General features: G+C 41.2%; 1 protein-coding gene across 4 annotated transcripts in view; it reads left to right on the forward strand.

The window, feature by feature from the left end:
- RGS3 (regulator of G protein signaling 3) overlaps positions 1–12605 on the forward strand; it is an 834919-nt gene that overhangs the window by 244719 nt on the left and 577595 nt on the right. For all 4 annotated transcript variants that reach the window (XM_085609985.1, XM_085609988.1, XM_085609990.1 and 1 more), the window contains one exon: positions 3108–3202. In XM_085609985.1, coding sequence (XP_085466111.1) covers positions 3108–3202 — 95 coding nt within the window. The remainder of the gene's footprint in view (positions 1–3107; positions 3203–12605) is intronic.

Genomic DNA, 12605 nt, shown 5'->3' on the forward strand with positions numbered 1-12605 from the left:
TGCGGATTGCCTTTCGCGTATTCCGCTTCCTCATACTCAAGAAACTTTTCATGCGGATGATGAGTTTGAGTGTGTGTTCTCGGTAGAGGATGTCATACAAACTCACAAGATCACGCATGATGACTGGGTGCAATGCTTCCAACAAGATGATTGTTTGCAAAATGTCAAAAAGTTTCTTGTTAAGGGTTGGCCACTGGATCGGAGTTTATCATTAGAGGAGAAGAATTTTGCACAGGTTGCCTCAGAGTTATCTTGTTGTAATGATATTTTAATGCGACAAGATAAATTTGTTCCTCCTAGAGGTATCAGGGATAAAATTATTTTGCTTGCTCATGAGGGACATCCTGGTTCTACGGCTACAGTTAACAAAATCAAAATGTCATATTGGTGGCCTGGCATTGACAATCAAGTAAAAACTCATGTGAATCAGTGTGCTCAGTGTTTGTGCTCTGACAAACATTGGAAGTCATCTAATTCTCCGTTATGTCCTGTTGAATGGCCCTCTGCAGCATGGAAGAAAATTGGCTTGGATTATTCTGGTCCGTTTTCGGTTTTCAATTCAGAAAAGAAATATCTTATTGTAGCCGTTGATTACTTTTCTAAGTGGATTTATTTTTCTATTGTCAAAAATGCAGATTCTGACACTGCTATTTTATTTTTGCAACATTTGTTTTACACTGAAGGTACACCTGATGATATTGTAACTGACAATGGATCTCATTTTATTAGTCATGATTTTGAATTGTTTCTAAAAAAGTTAGATGTCAAACACACTCTTGCTCCTTTATATAGTCCCTCTACAAATGGGTTGGTTGAGCGTGCCAACAGAGTGTTGAAAGATGCAGTACAAACTGCAGTCAGCAATGGGTTAAATATTCCTTCTTTCTTATTTCAGAGAATTTGGAATTACAATACTACTCCACACACTACCACTGGTGTTTCACCTTTCACATTATTAAGGGGCAGAATACCAACTTCCAAACTTAATCCTTCATGGTTGCTTGAAAAACAATCTCAAGTTCCTCTTGATTTGAGTAAAATTAGAGATTGTGTGATGAAAAAACAAAGTAGTTACAAACGAAACTATGACAAAAGGTTTCATGTTGTTGAGAAACCTTTGTTTGTTGGTGATTGGGTTTTGATTCGGAAACCCATTAAAGTTTCTAAAGGTCACTCAAAGTTTTCATCTCCTGTTCAAGTGGTTGCTGTTTCTCGGGGGTCTGCTATGCTGCAAGATAGAGGTTGGTGGAATAAGAATGCACTTATAAAAATCACTGATAAACAAGCAGCTATCATTTTGGAAAGTAAGAATACTCCTGTTGTCACAGATATTTAAAATCAGGATTGGTTTGGTGTTTGTGACAATATTGGTACACGTTCAGGTCCCTCCTTTCATTCTCGTTCTGATTTGTGTCAGGGTGATTCTAGAGAGATTGTTCCATGTCCAGTTTCTCCTCGTGTAATATCTGAAAGGGGAGAAGGTGAGGGTAGTGGAAGAAATATTGGTGGTTCAAGATTACGTTCTGCACCTTTTCGCTTTCGTGATTATGTCATGACTTGAGTTATTTTATTTTTGTTGTTTTATTTCTTTTATGTATCATCTGTAATGTTTGTGAATTATTTAAATTTCTGTTTATGTATAAAGGGGAGGGTGTGTAGTAAGTAGATTATATTGTATTAGTAAATGTGTTGTGTTTCTTTATGGAATGTATCTAGGTAAGCAGTAGGTAGAATGTTAATGGGGATCTAGAATCTCTGTGGAAAGACAGATGAAGACTGGATCTTGTTGGGATATGTCGTGGGTTCTTTCCTCTGAAAATAAATTCTACTTTTACTGAATAAACAGTTCCTGTGACTTCATTATATGCTCCGAAGGTGAAGAGAGCATACTACAAGAGTGTATCCATTTTTGGCTATTTGATGCCCAGGTAGCCAGAATGCGACCCGCTGCTAAATAATGGCTCTCAAAGTTGGGGGCACCCAAGGTCTCTCTTCTCAGTTGGCTGTTTCAGTTTGTTGGGTACTATCGGTCTTCTGCTGGGTCCCCAGATGAAATTTCCTATCATGTCTAGTTCTCTAAAGATTTTCCTCTGAATTATAAGGGGGAGGTTACAAAAACAGTAGAAGTTGCTGTAGCATAATCATTTTAGCCAATGCAACTCTGCAAGTTATTAATTGGGTAAGTGTGGACCAGAAGTAGATCTGAGCTCGCAATGAACCCATTGCGGAACCAAGAAAACCTTCCTTCCTCTGCCATGGGATGTGTTAGTTCAGCTCTAGGAAGTATCCTTGCTCTTAAAAAAGAAAAAAATTATTGGCTATTGAGCAGGGCACCGATTTTTGTTATTGCTTTCTTTTCTTCCTTTTAGTCATTTAACACCATATCTGCGTGGTGCGTTTTGGCATTTGGATTACTGCACCTTCTCTGATCAACCCTCTTTGTGGGTTTATGTACACCCTGAGCATCCTGCTCTCCGATCAACCCTCTTTGTGGGTGTGTGTACACCCTGAGCATCCTGCTGCCCATCTGGCCAGGCTGGTGTTGAGTTGCTGCCTCTATATTTGTGTCTTTATTACAATTTCCACGTTAATCTGTCCCACACCAGTACTAGTCACACTTTAATGCGCTGCATCCCACACCTCGGTGGTTATCACACTCCACATGAAAACCCTTCCCTGGTAGGCTTGAACCCAAAGGCAGCTCCCTTCTACCCACACACTCTGCTATGTGTAGCTTTTACCTGCATGGGTGAGCGATTCAGGTTTTATTTCATTTGAGTGTGAATGAAAATCTTTCTTGTGGTGAAAATCTTACTTTTTCTGGTTTATTAATTATTATTCACATGACTTATTTTTTATTTGTCCATTCGTGTGCCATTGATGCGTCGTTGATTAAATAGATGCATTTTAATATAACTCAAGAGGGACTCCAGAAATGTCATAACAGGAGTGTTCTTTATAAAGGAATTAAATTGTGCGGAGGGATCAGGCTGAGCGGCGCACGGTGATTGCAGGGGATGATCGGGTTTATAAGCAGACTCCGCGTGCCCGGTGCTCGACAAATGTGATGGGAACAGTTCTAAATGATTTCTCCTTTCTCTCCCAAGATGTCTTTGGTTCCCGAGACAGACCGGCGCTGCAGGCAGAAGACCAAGACGGTTCACGACAGCAAAACCCCAGTTTTTCACGAGTGCTTCCTCTTGTGAGTACCGAGGCGTGTGCGCGCACCGTGCCTTCCTTTATGGGTACAAAGGAGACCTTTGTCCTCAGTGGACGAGACCTCCAGGACTCACCGGGCCTGTCCCAGGCAAAGAGCGCTCTCGCCTTCCATCAGCATTGCTTCATTGTTCTGGCCGCAATTGTCTATTTCTGTATTCAATATGTGACATGTGCTTTCTCCAGTGACTTTCGTAGAGAGTTGCTCATAATTCAATTGAAATGTTTTGACTTATGTTGCGATTTTACTAAGAGGCCACTACGGTGTTTTAAATTGGAAAATCTACAAAATATATTGCGCTCTGCCAATAATTCACTTTTATTAACTCTGAGCGAGCAGCAAGAATATGCATTCCTTTTAGAGAGGAGGTTATAGATGAGAAATGGACCATGCTTTGGTGAGGGGCATTGGATGCTACCTTAAAGAGTCAAACCTTTTAAAACAAGGACCGGTAAACCGCACACAGACTAATATTAGTTCAGGATGTTTACGGAGTCTGTTTCATGCCTTGCAGTTCCTCCGCCGCATAAGCAGCCTTCCAGTGCCTGTTAGCTAATTCTCATTCTGAAAGTCCTGCATTTTAGGTAAACTTTGAGCCCAACATGACAAGCCTCTTTCGCAGACCTTTGGGACCTGGTGTACAACCGTTTTTAGCTGTTGCAAACGTAAATCGTGCCGTTGGCGACCGCTAAAAAGGGTTGTAGCATGTACAAACCGATTTTGCAAGTCAGTAACCTATTACCGACTTGCAAAATTGGGTTTGCAAGTTGCTATTAGGAAGGGGTGTGCCAAGGGCGTCCGTTCTTAATACGAGTTGTAAGGGGTTGTATGATTGTTCTGCTACCCAAATTCGGTCGTAAAACAATTGCAGTTTACCACCTACTTCAAGTAGCTGGTAAGCCAGTTGTAGACCCCTTCCCCTTTGTGAATGTATGCAAAAACATTTTTTTGAGAGCAGGCAGTGGTCCCAAAGCAGGCAATGGTTCAAAGTAGATGGATTTTTTCAGAGAAGAGTCAAGTGGCATGGAGAATGGAGTGGAGCAGGGTAAAGTGCAGAGGTGTAGAGTAGAATAGCGTAGAATGCAGTGGTATAGAGTGCAATGGAGTAGAGTGCAGTAGTGCAGAGTAGAACATAGTGGGGTAGAATGCAGTGACTTAGAGCGCTGTGGCATAGCATGCAGTGGCGTAGAGTGCAAAGTAGTGTTGTGTTCAGTGGTGGAGTGTGCAGTCTTGTAGAGTAGAGTGGCACACGGTAGAGTGGTGCAGGGAGGCATGGTATAGAGAACAGTGGTGCAGAGTAGAACAGAGTGGTGTGCAGGGACAGAGCGCAATGGTGTAGAGTGGTTTAGCGTATGTAGTATCTTGGTTATTATGCTGTTCATGTCATCCACTGCTCCACCAGTGGAACCCTCTAGATATGATGTAACATAGAATGTTGGTGTATGAATTACGTAGTTGGAGAAGGGCTGAGCGTCTGGCTGGCTGCTCCTGGTGGGGCTGAATTACTGCTGTATAACTGATGTACTATTGATCTACAATAAATACTCCTGAAACGTCACAACCAGCCTGGAGTCAATCACTACAATTTTATGGCGACGAGGTTGCTTTCTTTTTTTCTACCTCCGCTTTCTTCTCCCTTGTACTCTTGTAGTTTAAGGTAGATTTATTGAGGTTGTTTTGCAACGCTGGAATTTTCAACCGCCATGTACATTTTTAAAACTTTAGCGCAAGCCTCTATCAGCACGCTCTCTCTTGTTTCTTTTGCGGTCCTGCGATGTCTGTCATGGTCCTCCTGTGACGCGTGCTCCTCCTCTGTTGGAGATATCTTGGGAAGCACTAGTGTACCGTGAGCCATCCGGCTCAGATTCAGGAACGTGCCTCCGTCTTATGTTTGAATCCAGCACCTACACTTCGGAGCCCCCTTCTTTCTCTGTAATCTTGATGGAATCCCTGCTGCTTATCCTCGTGCTTCAGGACAACGGTACAACGGATTCTTTTATTGCTCTGCAGGTACTGTTTCTTTTTGGTGATCCTCTTTTAAATCTCCTGGATCCGACTAACGACCTGTGGAGGAATAAGGTATCTAACTATGGGAGCGACCACTTTCTCATCCTGGAGACATTAATTCTCATCAGTTCGGTTACACTAGAAATTTCATGTCCACAGCGTACGTTTCGCATCTTGCTCAGTCTTGGTTGGTTTACCTAGAGTATACGTACTGTATTAGTGTTTTGATGTATGCTCAACTACAAGACCAGTTAGGTTATGTTATTTTAATTTGTGCAGAGTCTATTGGGCATAATTAACCTTTACAACACATTTTATAATGCCACACTTTATATTTTCCTTCTCAAGGAACGTCCTTGTTTTTACCCTACATAGGGTGTCTATGGGGTGTTACCCATTTTGTGCACTATGGTGCATAACATTTTATCCTTTGTTTTCGCACTTGGGTTATTTGGGTTTCATTCCCACCTCTGTGGTGCACAACATTTTTGCCTCCACACGGGGTGTCACATGGGTTACAGTCCCATCTGTTCAGTTCACAAGTAATGACCTCAAGGGTATTTACTTCTCAACAGTGCACAGCAATTTTATGTTTTACCCTACATAGGGTGTGTCGTACGGCTTTTTGAACCTTCACATAGTGCACAATGTGTAGGTTTACATTTTACCCTACATAGGTTGTCTACGGTCTTTACATTCACACACTGCACAATGTCTAGGTTTCAGTCCTAGCTTACGTTGACATTTTACTCTACATAGGGTGTCTCAGGGTTTGTGTATGGGTTCTTTGCCCATTTGTTACAGTGCACATTGTTTGTTACCTCTTCACGGGGTGTTTCACGTGGGTTCTTCTCCCGCTAATCTAGTGCACAACGTTGACCCCTCTACGAGGTACGTCGCTTTTATTTCAGTGCACAATTTGACCTCAATTTTCACACGTTGGGCGGACTGTTGTCCTGCACATACATGCACATTTCTTGACCTCTCCGCGAGGTGTTTTGGTTTTTTTTTCTTTTTCTGGTGCATATCAATAGACCTCCAGTTGAGGTATATTTCACGGTCTTACACCTTCACTACTTAGTGCATTGTATAGACCTTTCTTGTGGTTGCCTCAGCACGTACATATTGTTACCCACATGGGTGTATAGTTTGGTTCTTGTCCATTAACTATAGTGCATTGGTTCACGTTAGACTGGGCGTTTTTCTCTCAACTCTGTTTTCCTTTTCATTCTCTACACTGTAGCCCAGTACTTTTCTATATTTTAACTCAATGGTTTATTATATTATGGAGAAGAAAGAGTTGTATACGTTAATTCTCTTCTTCTCTGTCATCTTCTTTTCTCCTGATGTGTATTGCTGCCTTGCATACTTACCTGGCCAGTTGGTGTAAAGAGAGTACTCATTGATGGTTTCTCTTTCTTTTCTTTATTTCTTTCTCTCATTTATATAAAGAAAGCAGGATAAGATTTTGTTTATCTGTTTCTTTAAGATTTTTGGTTGCTTTCTTTCTCTCTACCTCTGCTTGGTTTCTCTCTTGTACTCTCCTCTCTATTTTGTTCTTCTAGCTTCTATATCTGATTCTATATTTCTCTTTCCTGTTTTCTATCTGGAAGAAAGGAGGATATGTAGTATCTTGGTTATTATGCTGTTCATGTCATCCACTGCTCCACCAGTGCAACCCTCTAGATATGATGTAACATAGAATGTTGGTGTATGAATTACACAGTTGGAGAAGGGCTGAGCGCCTGGCTGGCTGCTCCTGGTGGGGCTGAATTACTGCTGTATTACTGATGTACTATTGATCTACAATAAATACTCCTGAAACGTCACAACCAGCCTGGAGTCAATCACTACAGCGTATAGTGATGTAGAATGCAATCTTGCAGATTAGAGTGCAGTGACGGGGAGTAGAGTGGTGCAGAGTAGAGTGGTATAGAGTTGCGTACAGTGGGGTGGCGTAGAGTGTTGTAGAGTGCAGGTGGCATAGAGTGCAGTTATGCAGAGTAGTTGGCATAGAGTGCCGTGGAGTAGAATGCATTGGTTTTGAGTAAAGTGGTGTTGAGTGCAGTGGTGTAGAGTGCATTGGTTTTGAGTAAATTTTGATGTGTGCTAGAAAAAAAATGACATTGTTCAGCCTTCCTCAAGAAACCCCCAATAGCCAGCATGATTGTTACATAAATGATCTCACTTTGAAATCAGATGAAGAAAAGTAAACACCAAGAACCCTGGAAGAAAAAGCCATACGTTTGACCTCTGTCTTTAAATGCACATCAAATGTGACAATATAAGAACAAGATGTAAAGGTCTGTTTACAAAAATCCAGTACTGGTGGAAGAATAAAATAAATAGGGTTTGGGCAACGGTAGGGACGAACTCAAGCTGGACAGCCTAAAACAAATAGAGCCAGCAAATAGAAAGTGAGCGAATGTGAGTTACAAACCACAAAGCCAATGGTAAGCAATGGGTGGAAGGCATTCCCAAGGAAGGCTTCTTAATGTCCCAAAGATGTCATTAGCAGACCAGACATCTGCGCTGCCTGGCAGGCTTCGACCTAAAAAAGCAAGAGGCATGTTTGTGTTGCTTGTGTGATTTAGTAATTTTAGGATAGAGCCAGAAAGAGCATATATTTTTAATTGTCCGGGGTGGAAGGATCTGAAGGTTGCAATGGAATTGTTGTTTGAGCATATGGTGATGACAAGACGTGTAAGTAGACAGTGTCGGCAAAAGTGGCAGATTGTGAAGCTTTGAAGTTGGAAAGGCAGAGAGCAAGGAGAATTGTGGGGGTCGGGGTTGTGTAAGGGGCTTATATGTGGGTGGGTGAAAGAGGGATTCTTAGAGTAGCTCTAAGATTGTGATGTCTGTTTAGAAGTAGCAAGAAGCTAAGAGTAACAATTTGTTCATAAAAGCACAAATAAGGGAAATTACAGTCCTGGTGCTAGTAGAGGTGCTGCATGGCAGTTAAGACATTGTAAAAGAATGAGTGAGTGGGGAGGGGTGAGGTGAGTCTAGGGACAGAAGAGGAATGTATAGATAGGTGAAATGAAGCTTTGGTTTGGGTTAATTGCGTTTGTGTTGGACATGGTTCCACTGTACCTGCTGCACAAACTTACAGTCTGTTGAGTGTAGTACAGAATGGCAGACGAAAAAGAGAGATGTGTTGTTGGTGTGTGCTCCCCAAAGAAGGGTGATAAATTGTGGTGTTAGTAAACAATAGACAAGAAAGAGCATAACTAGTATTTTGACATGGAGCTAGTGTCAAAATATATATTACGGTATAGGCAGTGTGTGGTGTCCCCTAGTGCAAGTAAAGAAATGGTGTCCTTTTTGTCTGTTCAAAAAGTAAATTGAAGCATTAGCATAGGTTTAAGGTTTCCATGAGTTCATGTTGTCCTGGTTTCACTGCGCTTGCTGTTTGAATTTAAGTTCGCTCCTGGAAATGAGTGTTCAAAAGATAGGGAAGAAAGAGGTGGTTTTGAGGTGCTTAGAAGAGCAGTGATGGGGTGTTGTGTTTGCTCATTTTTGAGGTTGACAACGCAAACAGGGTCCCAATATGGTAAGATTTGCAATAGCGTAGGAAGGGTGTTGCAGGCTGCTGGGTAGGTTAGGAAATGGGAACCCTTGCTCCTGTTTATATTTTTCTAGAAAGCATTAATTTGTGTTGTCTGTCTTTTTGTGTCCCGGTGCTACTGGCCCTGCTGCATATAATGAATCTATGTCTCAGTAAGTGTTTTTGTATAGGCAAGAGATGGGCAAGGAAGGTGGAAAGTGTGTATGTGTAGTGGAAGGGTGTGTGAAAACAGCATTTCTTTTTTTTTTTCTTTTCTTGAAAAGGAGGTTGAAACTTCAAATGTAGATAGTGTTGTAAAAGAAAATTGAGGTAATCGGATAAGTGGTTTTTGGGCTTACAGAATTAGAATAATCGTGTTTTGTGATTTTTTCAAAAGTAACACCGGTGCAAAAAAACAACTGCCTTAGAGATAAGTGTTCGTGACAGAGAACATGGTGCCACTGCACCTGGTTCAGCAATGGAAGGTACACATTTGAAAATATAGGAACACACTGTATGGGTGTGAGGTGAATATGTAGGCTGGTGAATTAATGTAGTAGTGTGTGTTCAATGGATTTGTGTGTGGCACAGTGGCAGTGCAGAGTTTGCACAGAAAGAAGCACTGGGCCAGTAATTGTCGCATTGTCAACGGGCTGCAGAGGAATACTGGGATTATTGTGGGGGATGGAGTTAGGTGTGCACTAAAGGAGGGAGTTTCAAAATTCCTTGTATTGCGCATTGCAGTAGGCAATGTGTGACATTTCGTAGTGCCTTGAAAGAATTATGCTCCTCGTGTCCTGTGTGTAGTTCAGAACTAAGTATTATTTTATTCGCCGAGGGTCCTTGAGGCCAAAGTGTGTTAGAGGCACTGCACTTGCTGCACAGATGTCAAGTTTTGTCACGGAATTGCGGTAGCAAAATAATGTGTATTGGATCACGCTTAGCCTAGTGATGGGCTATATCAGGGCTTTAAGTGGAATGAAAAAAACTGGGGGGGGGGTCTCTCAAAGGGGCGTGGTCAATGTAATTAAGGGCATGGCTTAAAAGCACGTAAGCTAAACATCTGTGCTTAGCTTAGTGTGCGGCCCGACTTGTATTTTGCTGTTTGTCATTGCATCCAGATATATGATACAACAAGTAACATCCTACTTGCAACATGTCAGGACTATTGGCTTTGTCAATGGTTGTTAGTTGTATAAGATAAATAAGTAGCAACTGTGGCTTGTATATAATATTGAAAAAGCTTCCACTTAAAGCCCTGGTGACACCACGACAATGTTGCTGCTCTTGAGTTTCAAAAAGAGAAGGAAAATCCAGAGAGAAAATGACTCTCTTTAAAGGATTTCCCTTCCCCTACAACGCTCCCCTGGCATGACGTCATGCCGTAACTTCTCCACTAGTGAGAAGTGAGCAGTGTAAGCACGCGCACATCCCGTGCCTGCTGTCACTGCAGGCGGGAAAAAAACGGACCGCCTGTGCGAGGGCACAAAACAGAGCCCAATAAAGACCCGTTTCGAAGCCCCCTTTAAATAACTGCCGGTGCTCAGCACCGGTGAGACCCGGCCTACTTAAAGCCCTGGGCTCTAGAATAGAACTGATGATGGTTTGTTGTTGATTCCGAAGGACACATTGCCTATCTTTGAGGTGATAAAACAAGAAAATGAAATATATATTTTTTTTTAAATGTGCATTGGTGATAATGTATGAAATTTAAATACCTGTTTTAGGTAAAATGTGCAGTGGCATAGGTAGTGTGTTAAAGTGTAATTTAAGTGATTACATGTGCTTCTGTGATATTGTGGTGATTACAAAGTAAATCATTACTGTGTGTTGATGTTGGCTTTGTGCTAGGGCGTTACTGCACCTGCTGCGCATATTCAAATTGCGGTCTACTAAGTGTATTTTCGAATGGCAGATGGAGAGAGAGGTGTGTTGATGGGTGCACACTGAAGAAGGGTATTACGTTGTGGTGGTGTTAGTGAAATCTTGTCATGAAACAGTATACTTAGGACGAAAAAAGTGAAACTGAAACCAAATCTGTCATTGTGCAGTGGTGGAAGCAGTGTGCGTCAACCCTTTGTTCAACAAAATAATTGTCCTTAAACTTTCTGTATTAACTATAAATTAAATTAGTAAAGCATTTGTAATGTATCTATGATTCCTTATTGCCTTTGTGCAATTGCACTTGTTGTCTGAACTGAAGTCCACTCCTAAAATTGCGTGGGCAAAGGGTGTTTACCGAAAGGGCATGTTGAGGTCGGAAGATGAGGAGTGCTAGTCGGGGCTGGCTTTGGGGCAGTGCAACCTTGGCCGTGGCATCGCACCTGGCCCTCAACTCTTTGGACTCTGTCTTTTAAAAATGTTTTGTGGTATAAAAAACAGTTTCCTCAAAGTTCCTTGTATGTCCAGCAATGCTCCGACAGCAACAATAATGCCATAACAACTCTGGTGATTCATGTTTCTGCTGGCGAGAGATCACAATTATGTACAATTTTAGTTGCGCAGAGGATTAATATGCCGGCTGCAAAGAACATGTACTATGCAGATCCCACAAATGTATGTTACACAGTTAGCATAGTGGGTTACTACTATTATCACATATATATTTTTATTTGATGTATGTATTATATAATGACAAGATCCTGGTCAGACCTAAGCCAGACAGGCCTTCCCAAGAGACTCTAGCAAGGGTAATTAGAGTGAAAATATTCGACTGCTAGGGTTTTTCATTGTCAAAGCGGGTAACCGACACCAAAATGGTTCTCTATTAAGGTAATCTGTGCGGTTTCATATAACAAAATACCCGTCTTTAGACTTTGATACAGAGTGATAATAATCCACTCTTAAATGCCTACTGACTTTAACTTTTGCTTTCCACAATCAGTACGTCATGACACTTCCTTTATCGTAACTTTTCATTATGAATAGGGCTCCCTGTTTTCCGTTTTTACTGATTTTCGCAGATAAATACAGGCTGAAAACATGTGTCTGTATTGTGGATAAAAACGGAAATTGGGTTGTTTTTTTGAGTACCTCTAAATTCTGTTTGCCATGACTGCCAAACCAGTAGCTGTGTGGGTTGATAGGAAAGGGGGTTAAAAACGAAAGGGATTTTAGTAAAGAGGCTTTAACAGCATTAGATATACACAAGGCTGATCCTGAAATGTGCATGTTTTCATATAAGTGCATTGATTTAACTTCAGCGGGTGTTCACAGCACTAAAACCTGGCAGGCATTCAAGCATGAGTGCATATTTATCGGTTAAATAAGTGTGGAAATATACTAATTTCAGCTTTATTTTTTCACAAAGACCAAAATAAGTATGGATAAATACTGATAAAATGTCCAAAAAATAAAAATGGGTAAATACAGACGGAAATGTCCGAAAAATAAATACCATAAAACCGGGATAATTATAAACAATGCGACCTACAACATTTATCATTGGCTTGTCATCATAACAAACTAAGCCGAAATGTGCTGGTCATAAGCTTTACCACAAGGAATCCATAAGGTATACCATAATAAAATTACAGGTATGTACAAAATAACAGTTGACAAAACGATATAAAATCCTTACTAATTGTGCCCAATAAAGATTACCATAGTGGACATATTCTAACACCCTGGTTTATTCGGTTGGGTCACTAAAACTGTTGCCTTTGATGGTAATCTGCAAGAGTGTTTGCCCCGAAATATTAGACCGGAGCAAAATGTAAACTACACCGGGGTAGTATCGGAAATTTCACGTTAGGCTTGTTATGAGAAATGCCCAAAATAAAGATTACACCATGTAATCCTACTACCTTTCATGGTAAAATGATACACGGGAAT

Source organism: Triturus cristatus, chromosome 1_2 (assembly GCF_964204655.1).
Source record: "Triturus cristatus chromosome 1_2, aTriCri1.1, whole genome shotgun sequence".
Lineage (NCBI taxonomy): Eukaryota > Metazoa > Chordata > Amphibia > Caudata > Salamandridae > Triturus > Triturus cristatus.